Source organism: Brienomyrus brachyistius, chromosome 6 (genome assembly GCF_023856365.1).
Source record: "Brienomyrus brachyistius isolate T26 chromosome 6, BBRACH_0.4, whole genome shotgun sequence".
Taxonomy (NCBI): Eukaryota; Metazoa; Chordata; class Actinopteri; order Osteoglossiformes; family Mormyridae; genus Brienomyrus; species Brienomyrus brachyistius.
Genome location: NC_064538.1, coordinates 310,686 through 323,291, shown reverse-complemented (window position 1 = coordinate 323,291; position 12,606 = coordinate 310,686). Strand labels below are relative to the sequence as shown.

Here is a 12,606-nt window from a genome sequence, read left to right as displayed (position 1 = left end):
CTCAACGTAATAATAAGTAAAATGCATAGGATTCTGAACCAAGCACTCCATGCTTGTAATAAAATATTTTCCATGATGGAATTTCGATTTAATGAATTTTATAAATTTATGCATGTACATATAATTGTTTCAAATGAAGATGTTCGTCCATCTCCGTTCCTCCTAGCTGCTGTACCGTACTTATTGAGACATATTTGCTATTGAATGTTATTGTCATGTGTGCCGTTTTTAAATAGCGTGGCGTACATATCTTTTGTGAAACATTAGGTTATATATACTCGCTGGTAGCATTTGAACATGGTTACCTTAAATAAGAGTAAGCGGAACTAAATGAAAGGGCGACATTTGTCCTTCGGACTCGGGGACTGTTACACCGAGAGGCCGGAAGAAGCGGCAAGGCCTCTGCTGATCGTCGCGTAATGAGTTTGTTGGTGAATTTCGAGTGAGTCCGGTGCCTTAATAACGGCCATGTTAAGGCACGAATGTTTTGCCACGTTGTATAAAACACACCATTTACGGTGACGGTAAAATAGGTAAGTCTCTACATTTGGTATTCGGTTCCGTCTTTTAAAAGAGATTACCATGGTAGCAGTAGCACAGTTTGTTACCCAAGATAATCTTCCATAATCGCTTATTTGTTGCTGATCCAGGCAAGCCAGCTAGTGTAAATGTGTCTAGTGGAGGGCTGAAGAGGACCCGGTTAGTCTTGCTGTCAGGCGTGTCTACCGGTGCGTCTTGAATATTTCGGTTAATATGATTCGGATTCGCTTCCGATCCGACTTTCCCGTTCCCCTTCCGTATCAAGCAGCATGTCTTCCCAATGATACGGCGGTATTTCAATCATTTTTACACTCGGTGCAGAGTGACTTTATTATTATATGATGAGCTGTAAATTGCTCTGCCTGTTTACAGAGAGGGATTTCTCATCCGAGCAGTTTTCTGTACTTTTTATTTTTCGTGAATCGTCGCATTTGCGATACATTGGAAACCCCTGCCACATATGAATTCCCTGAGTAAATTCAGCCATTGACTTGTTTCATTTTGACAGGATAAAAATCTGCTAAAGTTGCTGTTCTGTGTTTTCTGTTTCAGCCACTTTCTCCTTCACTCTCCGGTACCCTTGCAGAGACTCGTAGACCTGTGGTCTCCTGGCAGAGGCATGGCTGAGGGGCCCGAAGCGGGCTTTGCAGAGACTTTTGTGTTGGCAGGTTCAAACGGACATGGTCTGGCAGTGGAGGACTTGGGTTCAGGCGGGTTTTCCCGTGATCTGGTGGAGCCAAGCTCTGGAGTCAGCCGGATGGCGATGGGTGTGAAGTCCAAGTGTGCCGCCTACGTTCTGGCTCTTCGGCCCTGGAGCTTTAGTGCCTCGCTGACACCCGTAGCGCTGGGCAGCGCGCTGGCTTACAAGTCCGAGGGCACCGTGGACCTCTTGGTGTTCATGGTGTGTGCCGTGGCCGTGCTGGTGGTGCACGGGGCAGGCAACCTAGTAAACACTTACTACGACTTCTCCAAGGGCATCGACCACAAGAAGAGTGACGATAGGACTCTGGTGGACCAGATTTTGGAGCCCCAGGACGTGGTGATGTTTGGGGCGCTGCTGTACTCCGTCGGGTGCCTGTGTGCCACCTTGCTCTACTTCCTCTCCACATTGAAGCTGGAGCATCTCGCGCTCGTCTACTTCGGAGGGCTCTCTGGCTCCTTCCTTTACACTGGAGGTGCCCCTTCTGACTCTCCTAAAGGCCGTTTCCCCGCCCCGTTGTGCATTTTGTGTAATTCTTCCACCTTCTGTGTAGCAGTTGTTTCTGCTGTCCCATATTTCTGTGCTTGTTTTCCATTGTACCGACTTATAAACGTTCGGCTGTGGAAGCATGACGTCATCGTAGGTAGGGCGGTGTGGCTCTGTCACTTAGGACTGACGCCCGCGATCGGAAGGTCGCTGGTCCAGATCCTGTGGCTGGCAGAGCGATTTCCCCCTTGGGCCCTTACTAGTTGCCCCAGTCTCTTACCCTGCCTTCTCAGTTGTCTGTCGCTTTGAATAAAAGCGACTGCTAATGAAGTAAATGTCAGTTTTTAAAGCTACCGCTCCGTGTTTATGTGCGTATGTGACGTCTCCTCTCTCTCTCTCTCTCTCCCCCCCCCATCCATCTCCTACTGCAGGCATCGGACTGAAATACGTGGCGCTGGGCGACGTGGTGATTCTGATCACCTTCGGCCCCCTGGCAGTCATGTTCGCACACGCGGTGCAGGTGGGCTACCTGTCAGCGCTGCCGCTAGTTTACGCCGTGCCGCTAGCACTCAACACGGAGGCCATCCTGCATAGCAACAACACGAGGGACATGGAGTCGGACCGGCAGGCGGGCATCGTCACGCTGGCCATCCTCATCGGGCCTGCTCTCTCCTACGTGCTCTTCAACCTGCTGCTCTTCGTCCCCTACGTGCTCTTCTGCTTCCTGGCAACAAGGTACACCATCAGCATGGCGCTGCCCCTGCTCACGCTACCCATGGCCTTCCCGCTGGAGAAGCTCTTCCGGGGTCAGTGCTACTCGAAGATCCCCCAGAAGACCGCAAAACTGAACCTCTTAATGGGTCTCTTCTACGTGTTTGCGATCATACTGGCACCGCCTGGAAGTTTGCCACAACTGTGACTTACCTTGACTCTTTCTTACTGTGGCTCATGTTTGCCTGTCTATAATTTATCATTTTTGTTACTGGGCTCTAATTTATTAAACAAAACACTGGTTCAAATGTGCTACTTAGAGAAGTTGTGCAGTATTTACAACTTCTGTTGCTGGCAAGGTGGCCCTTACTTCCCCTAAATCTGTGTGCTACTCTTCACTTGCTGTGTGTGATGCAAATTCCAAGCTGCCTGTGCATGCATGCTGGACCTGGGAAAGAGGAAGGAGAACACTGTAAGGTCACTTGAGAGGCAGCAAGAGTTCTTCAAATAGTTTTCAGCTATTGCCTTTGGGCTTTCAAATTTTTCCCATTTTTCAGGTTTGTTTTTTTTCTCAGTAGTTGCTGATGCAAGTAATAATCGAAGGTATGAGTAACACATACTTTGTCAGCAGTAAAATCACAAGGATTGCCAATTTATTTTTTATGTTGCAGGCGTGGGGTTGAATCGCTAACACTGTTCCATCACCTCTGGAGTTTAGAGTACGAATCTCGCCTGTGCTGTGTGTGTCAGGTTTGCATTTTCTTCCCGTGTCTCGTACTTTGATTCCGGGTGTGCCAGCTAAACCGTAGTGTGTGTGACGGTGCGTTAGGTGCCCTGCACTGGATTGGCATCCCATCCTGAATGTACCCCCCCATCTTGTGCCCTATGCCACCCCTGAGACCCTGCTCAGGATGAGTGGTTAGATGTGTAGTTAAAATAATTTTTAGATCCAGGTTGTCTCCAGGAGTGTATTCCATAAAGGAGGATTTCCCAGTTAGCTGGGTAATTTAAGCCAAACAAGAAAACTGTCCAATAGGAAGATAGGAAAGTGACCTTCCTATTGGGGAAATCCTGCTTTGTAGAACGCCCCTGTTTTTGTATACTGAAGTGGTGGCAAAAACAAAATTGTTAAATACAGGCATTTTAATGTGAAGCTGCAGGATTTGCGCTGTTCATTTTAGCAATTTATTGCTTTTGCAGCAGTTCATAACAAATGTCAGATGTGATTGAGATCATTTTAATTTTTACAGTTGAAATGGAGCCTAAGGATTATTGTATGGTTGAGTTTGACTAGATTTTACCAGTCAAAATGGTTAGAGACAATATTCACAATGAAATTCCAGTCGTTTTTGGGTTTAGACGGTCAGACATGACACACATCGCCCAAGGAAGAACATGTTTTCCCTGTAACTTTAGGTGCTGTCCTGTGTCTGTCCCGGTACCGTATATACACTAGTGCGCTTCAAAATGTATCAGTAATAAAGGGCACGTTCATAAACAAAATATATTTTAAATGCCCTCAAATACCTGCGGATATTTATTTTATAATTTGTCACCAGAAGTAGGACAGGAAAGCTTCTTGGGGGAAAATATGTATTTCATTTTTATGATTTTTTTTTATTCCAGTATTCGGCTGGCGATTCTTTCGAATTTATTCGTATGCGATTTGTATTTAATGGAACAGCTAACGTAACAAAACTATACGAAACTGATAAAATACAACATGTAAAAAGCACAAACGTTGCCTATGTGTTTTTTTCCCCCTTTAATCACTGTATTTCACGACATCTTACGTGGCGATTTTAAGCACCAAATTCCGTTGTCTGGTATGTCATGAATCACAACAGGTGGCCGAAGCAGATTTTACAAACAACGTTAAAAACTGAACAATCTTAAGATAATTGCGAGTTCGAAGGCAGTATGTTGCGCAATGAATTGGATATGGTCCGCGCCTGAGCTACGCTGAATTACTTTTCCTCATGTAAAAAAACAGTATGAAGATTTGTAAGAACTCGATGGCAATTGTATCTATGGAACATTGGTGAAAAAATGCATGGGTTGTTAAGCTGTGTTTGTAAACTCCTGAGTGTATTAATATTCGAATGATGCTTCTCTGACGGCCTGCGTTGAGCGTCCTGTGTGCCGTGAGCCACCATGGGGCGCTATTGCACAACAAAAGGTGTTCGTGTGTTTTCTTCAACTGCTAAACTTTAGACGTGCAAAGAAGAGGTCATTAAAGTAAGCAGTGAAAAGTTCGAAAGGGCAGTTCGGCCAAACGGCGATAGTAATATGATCAAAGAAAGTTACTGAGGTTGCAAATCATTTTAAAAAGTTAGCATGAGCAATTATGCCCATGACTGAATGGTATTTGGCACAGCTGCTTATTCAGCACAATACAGAACCATAGCATTGAAATTCAAGTTAAACCCAGTTACGGTAAAACAATCACCGCCTATGTGGACTGGTAAACTTGTCCCAGTAGATCTGTAACAGTAACGTTTTCATGTAAAAACCCAGCCAACATACCAATTCAGCTTTTCGAATACTCCATTTAAGCCGGGTGAATATATGCAAACATTTTAAATGGAGTTTCCACATTTGCAATACCTGTTTATGCCTAATAATTTTGTTCAATTGGCATGGACTGGTTGGACTGGAACTGCTACAACTTAGCCTAAACCAACAAACCAGTTCTTCCGATTAAACAGTCACGTAATGCTTTTCCTACAAATTTAAATTTAGTTTATATTGGTGCCTTCAGTAGCAAAGGCCCCCATTGAAACACCATGAAAGGTTACGCGGTTCTTTTTGGGAAATTCTATGAATGCCATTTTGTAAATACAGTATACCTTCACAAGAATCCGCAAACTTATCGTAAATGGTTGGAATAACCTGAGAGATTTAGCCGCAATGGAATTCATTAAAACTAGTTTCAAGCGTCAGTTACTAAACCTTCAAATTGTAAAAAAAAAACTTCAGAAGAGTGTTGGGATTGCCCCATTTTCCGAAGTGTGCAATTAGGGAATTGTGCATGTTACCAGCGCAAAACCCCGTGATGTTATTAATGCAAACACAAATGATTACTTTTTCGACCATGCGTGTAAGAAGGGCACAGGCGAAGCTGGCCGGCGAGCGGCGTCCGAGAGGAAGGGCACTGCACTCGGCAGTGACAGCTGCAGCAGCTGGCAGCGCGAGCTCTCTTATCTGTGCGCGCGGTTCAACTTCCGCCCGGAGAACCGCGGCGGAGACTGAGCGGCGGCGGCCACCGGTGTGCGGTTAAGCGAAAACGACTTTTAAAGGAGCTCAGAGACCGGGTAAGTGAAGTCCGACTGCGTTTGCCTTGCACCGGAAAAGATAACGGTTACAAATAACAGTAGCATGTAGTGATGTAAGCGGTGTTTGCGCGGTAGCATTGTGCTAGCTCGGTGTCTAGCCCCGCGAGCCCGCCTCGGCGGTACGCTCTCCTGTTCCGGTCTCGCGGTCCGCTAAGCCGTGGCGGACTGGCACGTACTGGGAGTAAAAGTCCCAGTTAATGCAGCAGCACGTGGCTAAGGACACGTTAGCAGATGTAGCGGAATGCGGAGCCTGTCTGTCACTCGGAAATAGCAAACGTTCTCGGTTTGAAATTGAATCTAAGTGAAACCTCCATTATTGGCCTGGGTGTAATATACTGGGAGTACTGTTCGGGGAAAATGCCCTTTCTTTCTCTGTGAAACCGTATCTGGTTAAGCGCCAGTTCCTCAAGATGACACTTTTTAGAAATCTGGCATACAATTTAGATGCCATGGAAATGCTTCTTTAGTGGACAAAAAAATGTTTTTTTAAAAAAGAAAAACAAATATGAAAAAGAAACAGGTGCAGAAGGACATCCGAGTCACTAGTATGTATGTGTCAGTAGCAAAATCCATTAATCCGTAAATGTATAAGCTTGTTCAGCTGGTAAATTTTAAACACAACATTGGGGTTGCTAACAGTGACATGATTCCGATATTAGTGGAGACCAAATCTGTAAAAATTTGAAATAAATTTAAATAACTCCATTAAAAACAGACGTGTCGTAATGCTCAGACGTTTCCGATGACATTGGTTCCTATTTGCAAATGCAGTCTCTCTTTTCATGTTAACAGCTAACTGTGCTATATATAGGACTCGCATTTAGAGTTTTTATGGTGATGGGTTTTCCAATTTAAATTAAAAGAAAAGGGAATGTCGAATGTTTCATGTTCATATGAGTGATGCGGTTTTAACCCCTGGATCTGCCCCCCCCCCCCAGCCTAAATCTCATTGGGGTGAATCATGTTCTCTTCCTGTTTTTGTTTTAAAGTAAAGGTGTGTCGTTTTGTTTTGTTGGTTTGTTTACCATCATAACATTATAAATTATCGACTGTCAAAATCAAAGATATGTCCAAAGTAGTGCAGGGTTCCAGCGGAGATGTGCCAACATGGAGTAACTATACTGTGTGTTCTTTTTTTGGGAGTTGTGAGTCTGAAATTTAAATCTCTTAAGAAACTGAGTGACTTGGCAGCATGGCAGGCTCACCGGATAGACAGTTAACTCTGATTCATACTAAGGCAGCTGCATGTCTGTTCGCTGTCTTTATTATGTTCAGTTTCGTGTAGTTTATGACATGGTAGGTTTCTCTGTAGATGCAGGTACTGCAGGCTGCTGGACAGTCGCTCTGCGTCTGGGAGGGTGTGTAAGGCCTGAGCCCTACACACTCGTTCCTTTTCTGACCCGGACTTGTTGGCAGCATTTGTAAAACCCTAAAAAAGAAAAATCTATTGTTAGCAGCGGAATAGCGGATATACATGACCGAGCAGAAAGTAAATGAACTCGTATATCAGGGTGAAAAAAGGAACTGGATGATTTGATGGCGATTTACTTCTCAGCCAGCAGTTTTGTGTGTGTGTGTGTGTGTGTGTTTGTGTGTGTGTGTAACCATATATGCGTTGTATCCCATCTTGGTACTGCAGGACGCTGTCGCGTGCCTACATGTACCGAGCCGTATGTAGATGGGGATGCACACTACCTGGGCATTGATGCTGCCCTGTCATTGTATTACCATAAGCTGTATGATTTGTATGGCGTATCACCTTATTTCATGCTCCTCTCTGGGATTGACACCTTTACAGGTCCCTCCATACAAATGAGTGTCTCCATGTGGCTCCCTGTGATACGAGTCCTTAGGAAGGCTGGACCCATTGTTACCGTTTGCAGGCAAAAGCTCCTGTAAGAATGATTTAATCTCTGACGTGTGGAGCACCCAAGGACTCACCTCAGTTAGTACCATGTTTGAGCTGATAGCTGGTAAGTCGTGTTGAAAATTCTCCTCAGTCCATAGCAGATGAAGTTAAGTTTTGACTTTTGCCTTTGGCAGTAAGGGAGGCACATAAATTTCTCAGTGGTGTTGTGGTCACTGGAGTCTTCGCACACGTATGTGACGATGTAGCACACCGTTGCATTTTTGTTATATTATGCTCCGTTTCATTGTTCTCTCTGGTCAGCTGGCTGTGTTGTAAGATAGTGGTGGTTAAGGAACTGGATTCACAGAACCGCTGTGGGTAGCGGTCCCGGGAGTGGAGTTCTGGTGTGAAATGGCAGGCTGTGGGCCCTGGCAGCGGCGGCCCTCTGCCGAGCCGTTCAACACGCTGCAGCATGCGGCTGCTCATTATCATTCGCGGTGGTGCGCGCGTTCTTGCCTTACCGTGTCGTCTAGGAGCCTGGCCGTCCTCCTGCTCTCGGAATGGCGGTGAGCCTTTAGACGCTTGGTCGGGCTCAGGTGTCCATGGAAAAATAAGCTCTCTGTCAACTGGAAGTTTTTAATAACAGACTTGGGGGGGGGGGGGGGAGACGGCTCAGCTTGAGCCTTTTTTTTTGTTTGTTCTTTTTTTGGAAACTGTGTTTTGTCCGTGGGACAGAGCAGAGACTGTTTACTGTAAGCAGACAGGAAAGTGGCGAAAGGGAGAAACATGTAGGTGAAATGTCACAGAGCAGCCTGTCTCATCTCAGCAATAGCACTGGGGTCTGTGTCATCTTTTCTGTATATCAAGCCTCCTGAGATGAATTTGTGTGATTTGAGGAGGTCGTAGCACTGCATGGGGTATGACATCATCGCCATGATCGAGGAGGCTCCGTCCAGCCGGCCACACGGCAGCTCCTCTCTGCAGTGCCTTCGGCTGTTAAAGCTTCATCGCTACCTTCACGGGTGTGTGTTTCCATGGTAACCACACAGCGTCTTTGCATCAAAGGTTTTGATTAAATTGCTAAAAAAATAAACCTTAAATCAGCCTTTTGTTCTTGGCTTACTTTAGAATTTTGTACAGAGGACGCTCCCCTGTTCGTGGGGAAAATGTAGGAATCCAGAAACCAGCCGGTATCTGGAATACTGCTGACTGTTGGAGATTATTTTTGTTGTTCATTTGCTATTGTCTGGGCTCCTGCTTTAAATGAAACCCCTAGTTTTGTATTGAAGCACCTCAGATGTTTAGCTCAAGAGATGTTTTCTTTTTGGGGCTTTGAAGCTGGAAATATTAAGGACAGAGAATTTCTTCTGAGCTTGAGTGGGGTCACTCCAGCTCCAGTGGGACACCAGCTTCTGTGGACTCTGACACAGTCAGACAGTCCACCTTTTTGCTCCCTCCCAGACGGTCCACCTTTTTGCTCCCTCCCAGACGGTCCACCTTTTTGCTCCCTCCCAGACGGTCCACCTTTTTGCTCCCTCCCAGACGGTCCACCTTTTTGCTCCCTCCCAGACGGTCCACCTTTTTGCTCCCTCCCAACTCGACTCGACCCTGTAGGCTGTCTCTCAAGTTTCCTCAAACCCTTTATAAATTTTATGAGTATGAGGTGTGCAGTGGATGCATGGTGAAAGTATGCTGATGTTTTGCACACCCCCCCCCCACACGTTTGATTCTTTACGTGAAATCACTCACATTTTAAATGGGCTGTTTCAGACGCCAAGCCCACAATATCTTTACCTGAAAATTATTCTTGGGTAGTACATCTTGGAGCCTTTGGCAAGGCAAGACACAAATAAATTAATCAAGAAAAAGTTGTTCCGTTAAGATTATTTGGATGGCGAATGCCTCTCTTTTGTATCTAGATATTGTGCATTTTTTAATGTTATTAACTAAAAGTTGACTGGAGCTGTTGCTTTCCTGCGAATGACAGTTATTCCCCTTTTCGCATTTGAATAGGTTTTCTCCTTAATCACTGTGTCTCTTGGGGCCTGAATCGGGTGATGTGCTCTGTTGCACTTTGTGCTGATTTGGGAAGTGGCTTCACTCCATTTGGCTTAAAGACAGACGAGCTCCATGATTGCCCTGCTGTGCAGTCTTCTAGGCTGGGGGGGCATAGGGGGAGGAGGGGTGTGGGTTTAGGGCCAGGGTCTGCAGCGCAGCACGTGTCTTTGTATGCACATGTCCGCATGTGACTGTGTGTGCGTGTGTGTGATTGTGTGTGTGTGTGCCTGCATGCGTATGCCTGCATGCGTGGGTGGTTTGAAGGATTGAGGGGCAGTCCTGGCAGGTGCTCATTCATTACGGTTCCCCCCAGCCCCTCCTGCTACCCCTCCCTCCCCAGCGTGGCACCTGCTCTCTCAGCCCCCACCACACTCAAACACAGAGCCCACCCCCTCCACCGCTGATTTGCACAGCATAGATTTTTTTGTTTCCCAATGGCTGTCTGCTTGCGTCTGCTTCATGTCAGAGTCCTTGGGTAAGGACTGTCTGTGTGTGTGTGTGTGTGTGTGTGTGTGTGTGTGTGTGTGTGTGTGTGTGTGTGTGTGTGTGTGTGTGTGTGTGTGTGTGTGTGTGTGTGTGCGCGTCCGGCTGCATGTGTGAGCGTACGTGAGCCTGCCTGCTTGCCTGTCACCGGGGTCTGCCAGCGACTGAAATAGCAGAATCTGTGAGTGTGTGTCTGCTGTGTGCTTGTCGACCTGAATGCTCTGGCCCCGCCCCCACTGGCCCCGCCCCCACTGGCCCCACCTCCTCTGCCTTCCTCAGATAATCCCTGCTCAAGAGGAGGAGGACGGTGGGATAAACGGGCTTCGCTTACCAGCCATTTCCTGCTTTCTCTTCCTCCTTCCCTGTCAGTCGGATTCTACGCTTTTATTCTGCTTTTATTCAGCTGTCGTATCATAATTTACTCGCGTCTTCCTGGTGGTGTTTTTTATTCCTTTTTTTCTGGATTTTTCCGTTCTCTCTGCGAGGATGAGAGCCCACAGTCAGGCTTACGTGACGCGGCTCTCTCTGCCCCCGCCACTCTGCTGCCGGTAGTAAATCTCGCCTTGGAATACGGCACCCCCCCCCCCCTCCGGCCTTGATACCAAGGAGGTCCCTTTCCTTGCTCCTCATTCCCCTCTCCCCTGGGACCTCCGGTGGTGCACACACAGGGAGGCGCTGCCGTCGCTCTCAGACTGGCAGACCAGGGCTTCGACCGACAAGCCGCCTAGCGTCCAGTGCGATTCCAACAGGTAAATCCTCTACGTGACTGAGTGTCCGTACTGGAGGGAGGCAGATTTTAGGCTGCATTGTGTGCATGTGTTTGGGGGGGGTTTGGAGCACCTATTTTCTGCTGCCTCTGTAGCATGCATGGGTGTCGGGATGCGAAGGGGCTTTTATGCGGCCTGAGCTTATTGCGACTGAACGGCCGTTGATTGTGTGGGCAGCAGATGGGGGGGGTGGGGGACCTGAAACTGCTTTCTGGGGGAGTATATTTCCTTTGTTTTCCCTGGCACCGTGCAGAAAGGCCCGTACTCCTGTCGGAAGGCAGCACTGCTCATTTATTCCCTGTCACCGATGCGACGATGCATGTAAATGCAGCGCCTGGCTACCATGCGTGTGTCTCTCAGGGATTTGCAGCAGATGTAAATCATGTTTGTGCGTGGTCTTGATTTTTTTATTTTTTTTTCCCTTCCTCTTTCCATGGAATACTGTGCTAGGACACGCTTTGTATCCTTTACCGTTTGTGAAGGCCAGCATACGTGCACCGGGGGAAAAAAAAGACAGAAATAGCAGCTTTTCTTCCTGTTGTGGAAGAAATATCACTTCTGGCGAGGGCATGGTTGAATCAGGTATCCTTTATTCACAATATTCACAATCCTTTATAACACGCCTGGGATTCCTCCCGGAATGGACTTAAAGGAGCCTACAGAGGACTTTAAATGCAACTCTGATCAAGGGTACAGCGGGACCAAGACGCGTGACGTGTGCCATTGCCCAGCTACCTGTTTGCCCCACCCTGCCTGGGGGGGCTGGCTGGGGGGGTGGACGTTCTCCACGTTTTGGACCCCGAGGGGGCAGAGATTCGGAGGGTCACCTACATAACGAAGAAATGGAGCAGGAGATGCTTCTCACAGTTGGAAGACCCTTAGAAACATGCATCTTGTTCTGCTTCCATGCTGTAAACACGGGGAATGTGATTGTGAATTAAACCTGGTTGTCCGTGCCATCGTGACGCCTCTGATGCAGATGCCCAGTAGCACTCGCCAGAGTGGCCCTAAGAACGGCATGTGTTCGAGCGGCGGAGAAACGTGAATGCGCACATGGAGATGCGGCAGGGCCGGGATCCTTGGTGGCTCTTGTCCTGTCGTTCGAGTGCTCTTCACTCCTCTGACGCGGCAGACAGCAAGTGTCGCCGGCTGAAAAGCGCACCCAGCCAAAAGTGGGTGTGGGGGGGGGTCAGATAGTGAGTTGGGAGTTATTGAGTTTTTGTGCCAAAGGTTTCTCACAGTGGGCAGTTATTCAGGTCGGTCATGGAGAAGTGTAAACACGAACAAAACGTTTGCTCTTTTGGCTGGCGGCTCGTTGGTTTATTGAATATTAATATCTCAGGCTCCTGTGCAAAGGCCAGTGGAGTCGCAGCAAGATTCAGCGTAGAAGGGCCACCTTGGCCAGCAGGCTAGTCTGTTGGTAGTTCTTTTAACCCCTGACCCGTAACTGTTTTTTTGCAACAGGGGTTGTTAGTTTAATTTTAGGTGCCATTTTGGACTTGAACTTGAATGATACCAAATCTGATTTTGTTTTGGATCTTGTTTACTGTCTTTTTTTAAGTTTTGCGCGCGGTAGGACCGTAATGCCGTTAATGTTCCTGAAAAATGTTACTGTCGGCTTGGCGTAGCGGCTGGACCTCCGTGTCTTTTAGAGGCTCCGTTTTCTCAGGCTTGAGG

The 12,606-nt window shown here is 47.2% G+C and overlaps 2 protein-coding genes and 1 long non-coding RNA gene across 4 annotated transcripts in view; 2 read left to right on the top strand and 1 right to left on the bottom strand.

Moving 5' to 3' along the window:
- The first annotated feature begins 348 nt into the window (after nt 1-348).
- On the top strand, nt 349-4,176 carry ubiad1 (UbiA prenyltransferase domain containing 1). Of its 2 annotated transcripts, none has more exons than XM_049016611.1 (3): nt 349-442; nt 1,093-1,715; nt 2,158-4,176. In XM_049016611.1, the coding sequence occupies exons 1-3, from the start codon at nt 420-422 to the stop codon at nt 2,643-2,645; spliced, it is 1,134 nt and encodes a 377-aa protein (XP_048872568.1). In that variant the 5' UTR covers nt 349-419; the 3' UTR covers nt 2,646-4,176. The 2 variants fall into 2 exon arrangements, with proteins under 2 accessions (XP_048872568.1, XP_048872569.1); XM_049016612.1 differs by having other exon boundaries at nt 350-533.
- A 1,416-nt stretch (nt 4,177-5,592) lies between these two features.
- Nucleotides 5,593-12,606, top strand: part of mib2 (MIB E3 ubiquitin protein ligase 2) — a 49,108-nt gene continuing 42,094 nt past the window's right edge. Inside the window, exon 1 of the mRNA XM_049016576.1 lies at nt 5,593-5,751. The gene's annotated coding sequence lies outside the window, so the exon portion shown is untranslated. The remainder of the gene's footprint in view (nt 5,752-12,606) is intronic.
- LOC125744591 (uncharacterized) lies at nt 7,021-8,260 on the bottom strand. Its single transcript, XR_007398453.1, has 3 exons — nt 8,143-8,260; nt 7,532-7,946; nt 7,021-7,201 (listed from the first exon to the last, which is right to left on the bottom strand). It is a non-coding gene; the product is annotated as an uncharacterized LOC125744591 (long non-coding RNA).

What these genes read in the sequence shown, in the direction of transcription:
- ubiad1 (XM_049016611.1), top strand. Translation starts at nt 420, where the DNA reads ATGAGTTTGTTGGTGAATTTCGA. An exon ending in AGTTTGTTGGTGAATTTCGA is followed by an intron (nt 443 to 1,092) that starts GTGAGTCCGGTG and finishes TTTCTGTTTCAG; the next exon opens with CCACTTTCTCCTTCACTCTC. An exon ending in CTCCTTCCTTTACACTGGAG is followed by an intron (nt 1,716 to 2,157) that starts GTGCCCCTTCTG and finishes CTCCTACTGCAG; the next exon opens with GCATCGGACTGAAATACGTG.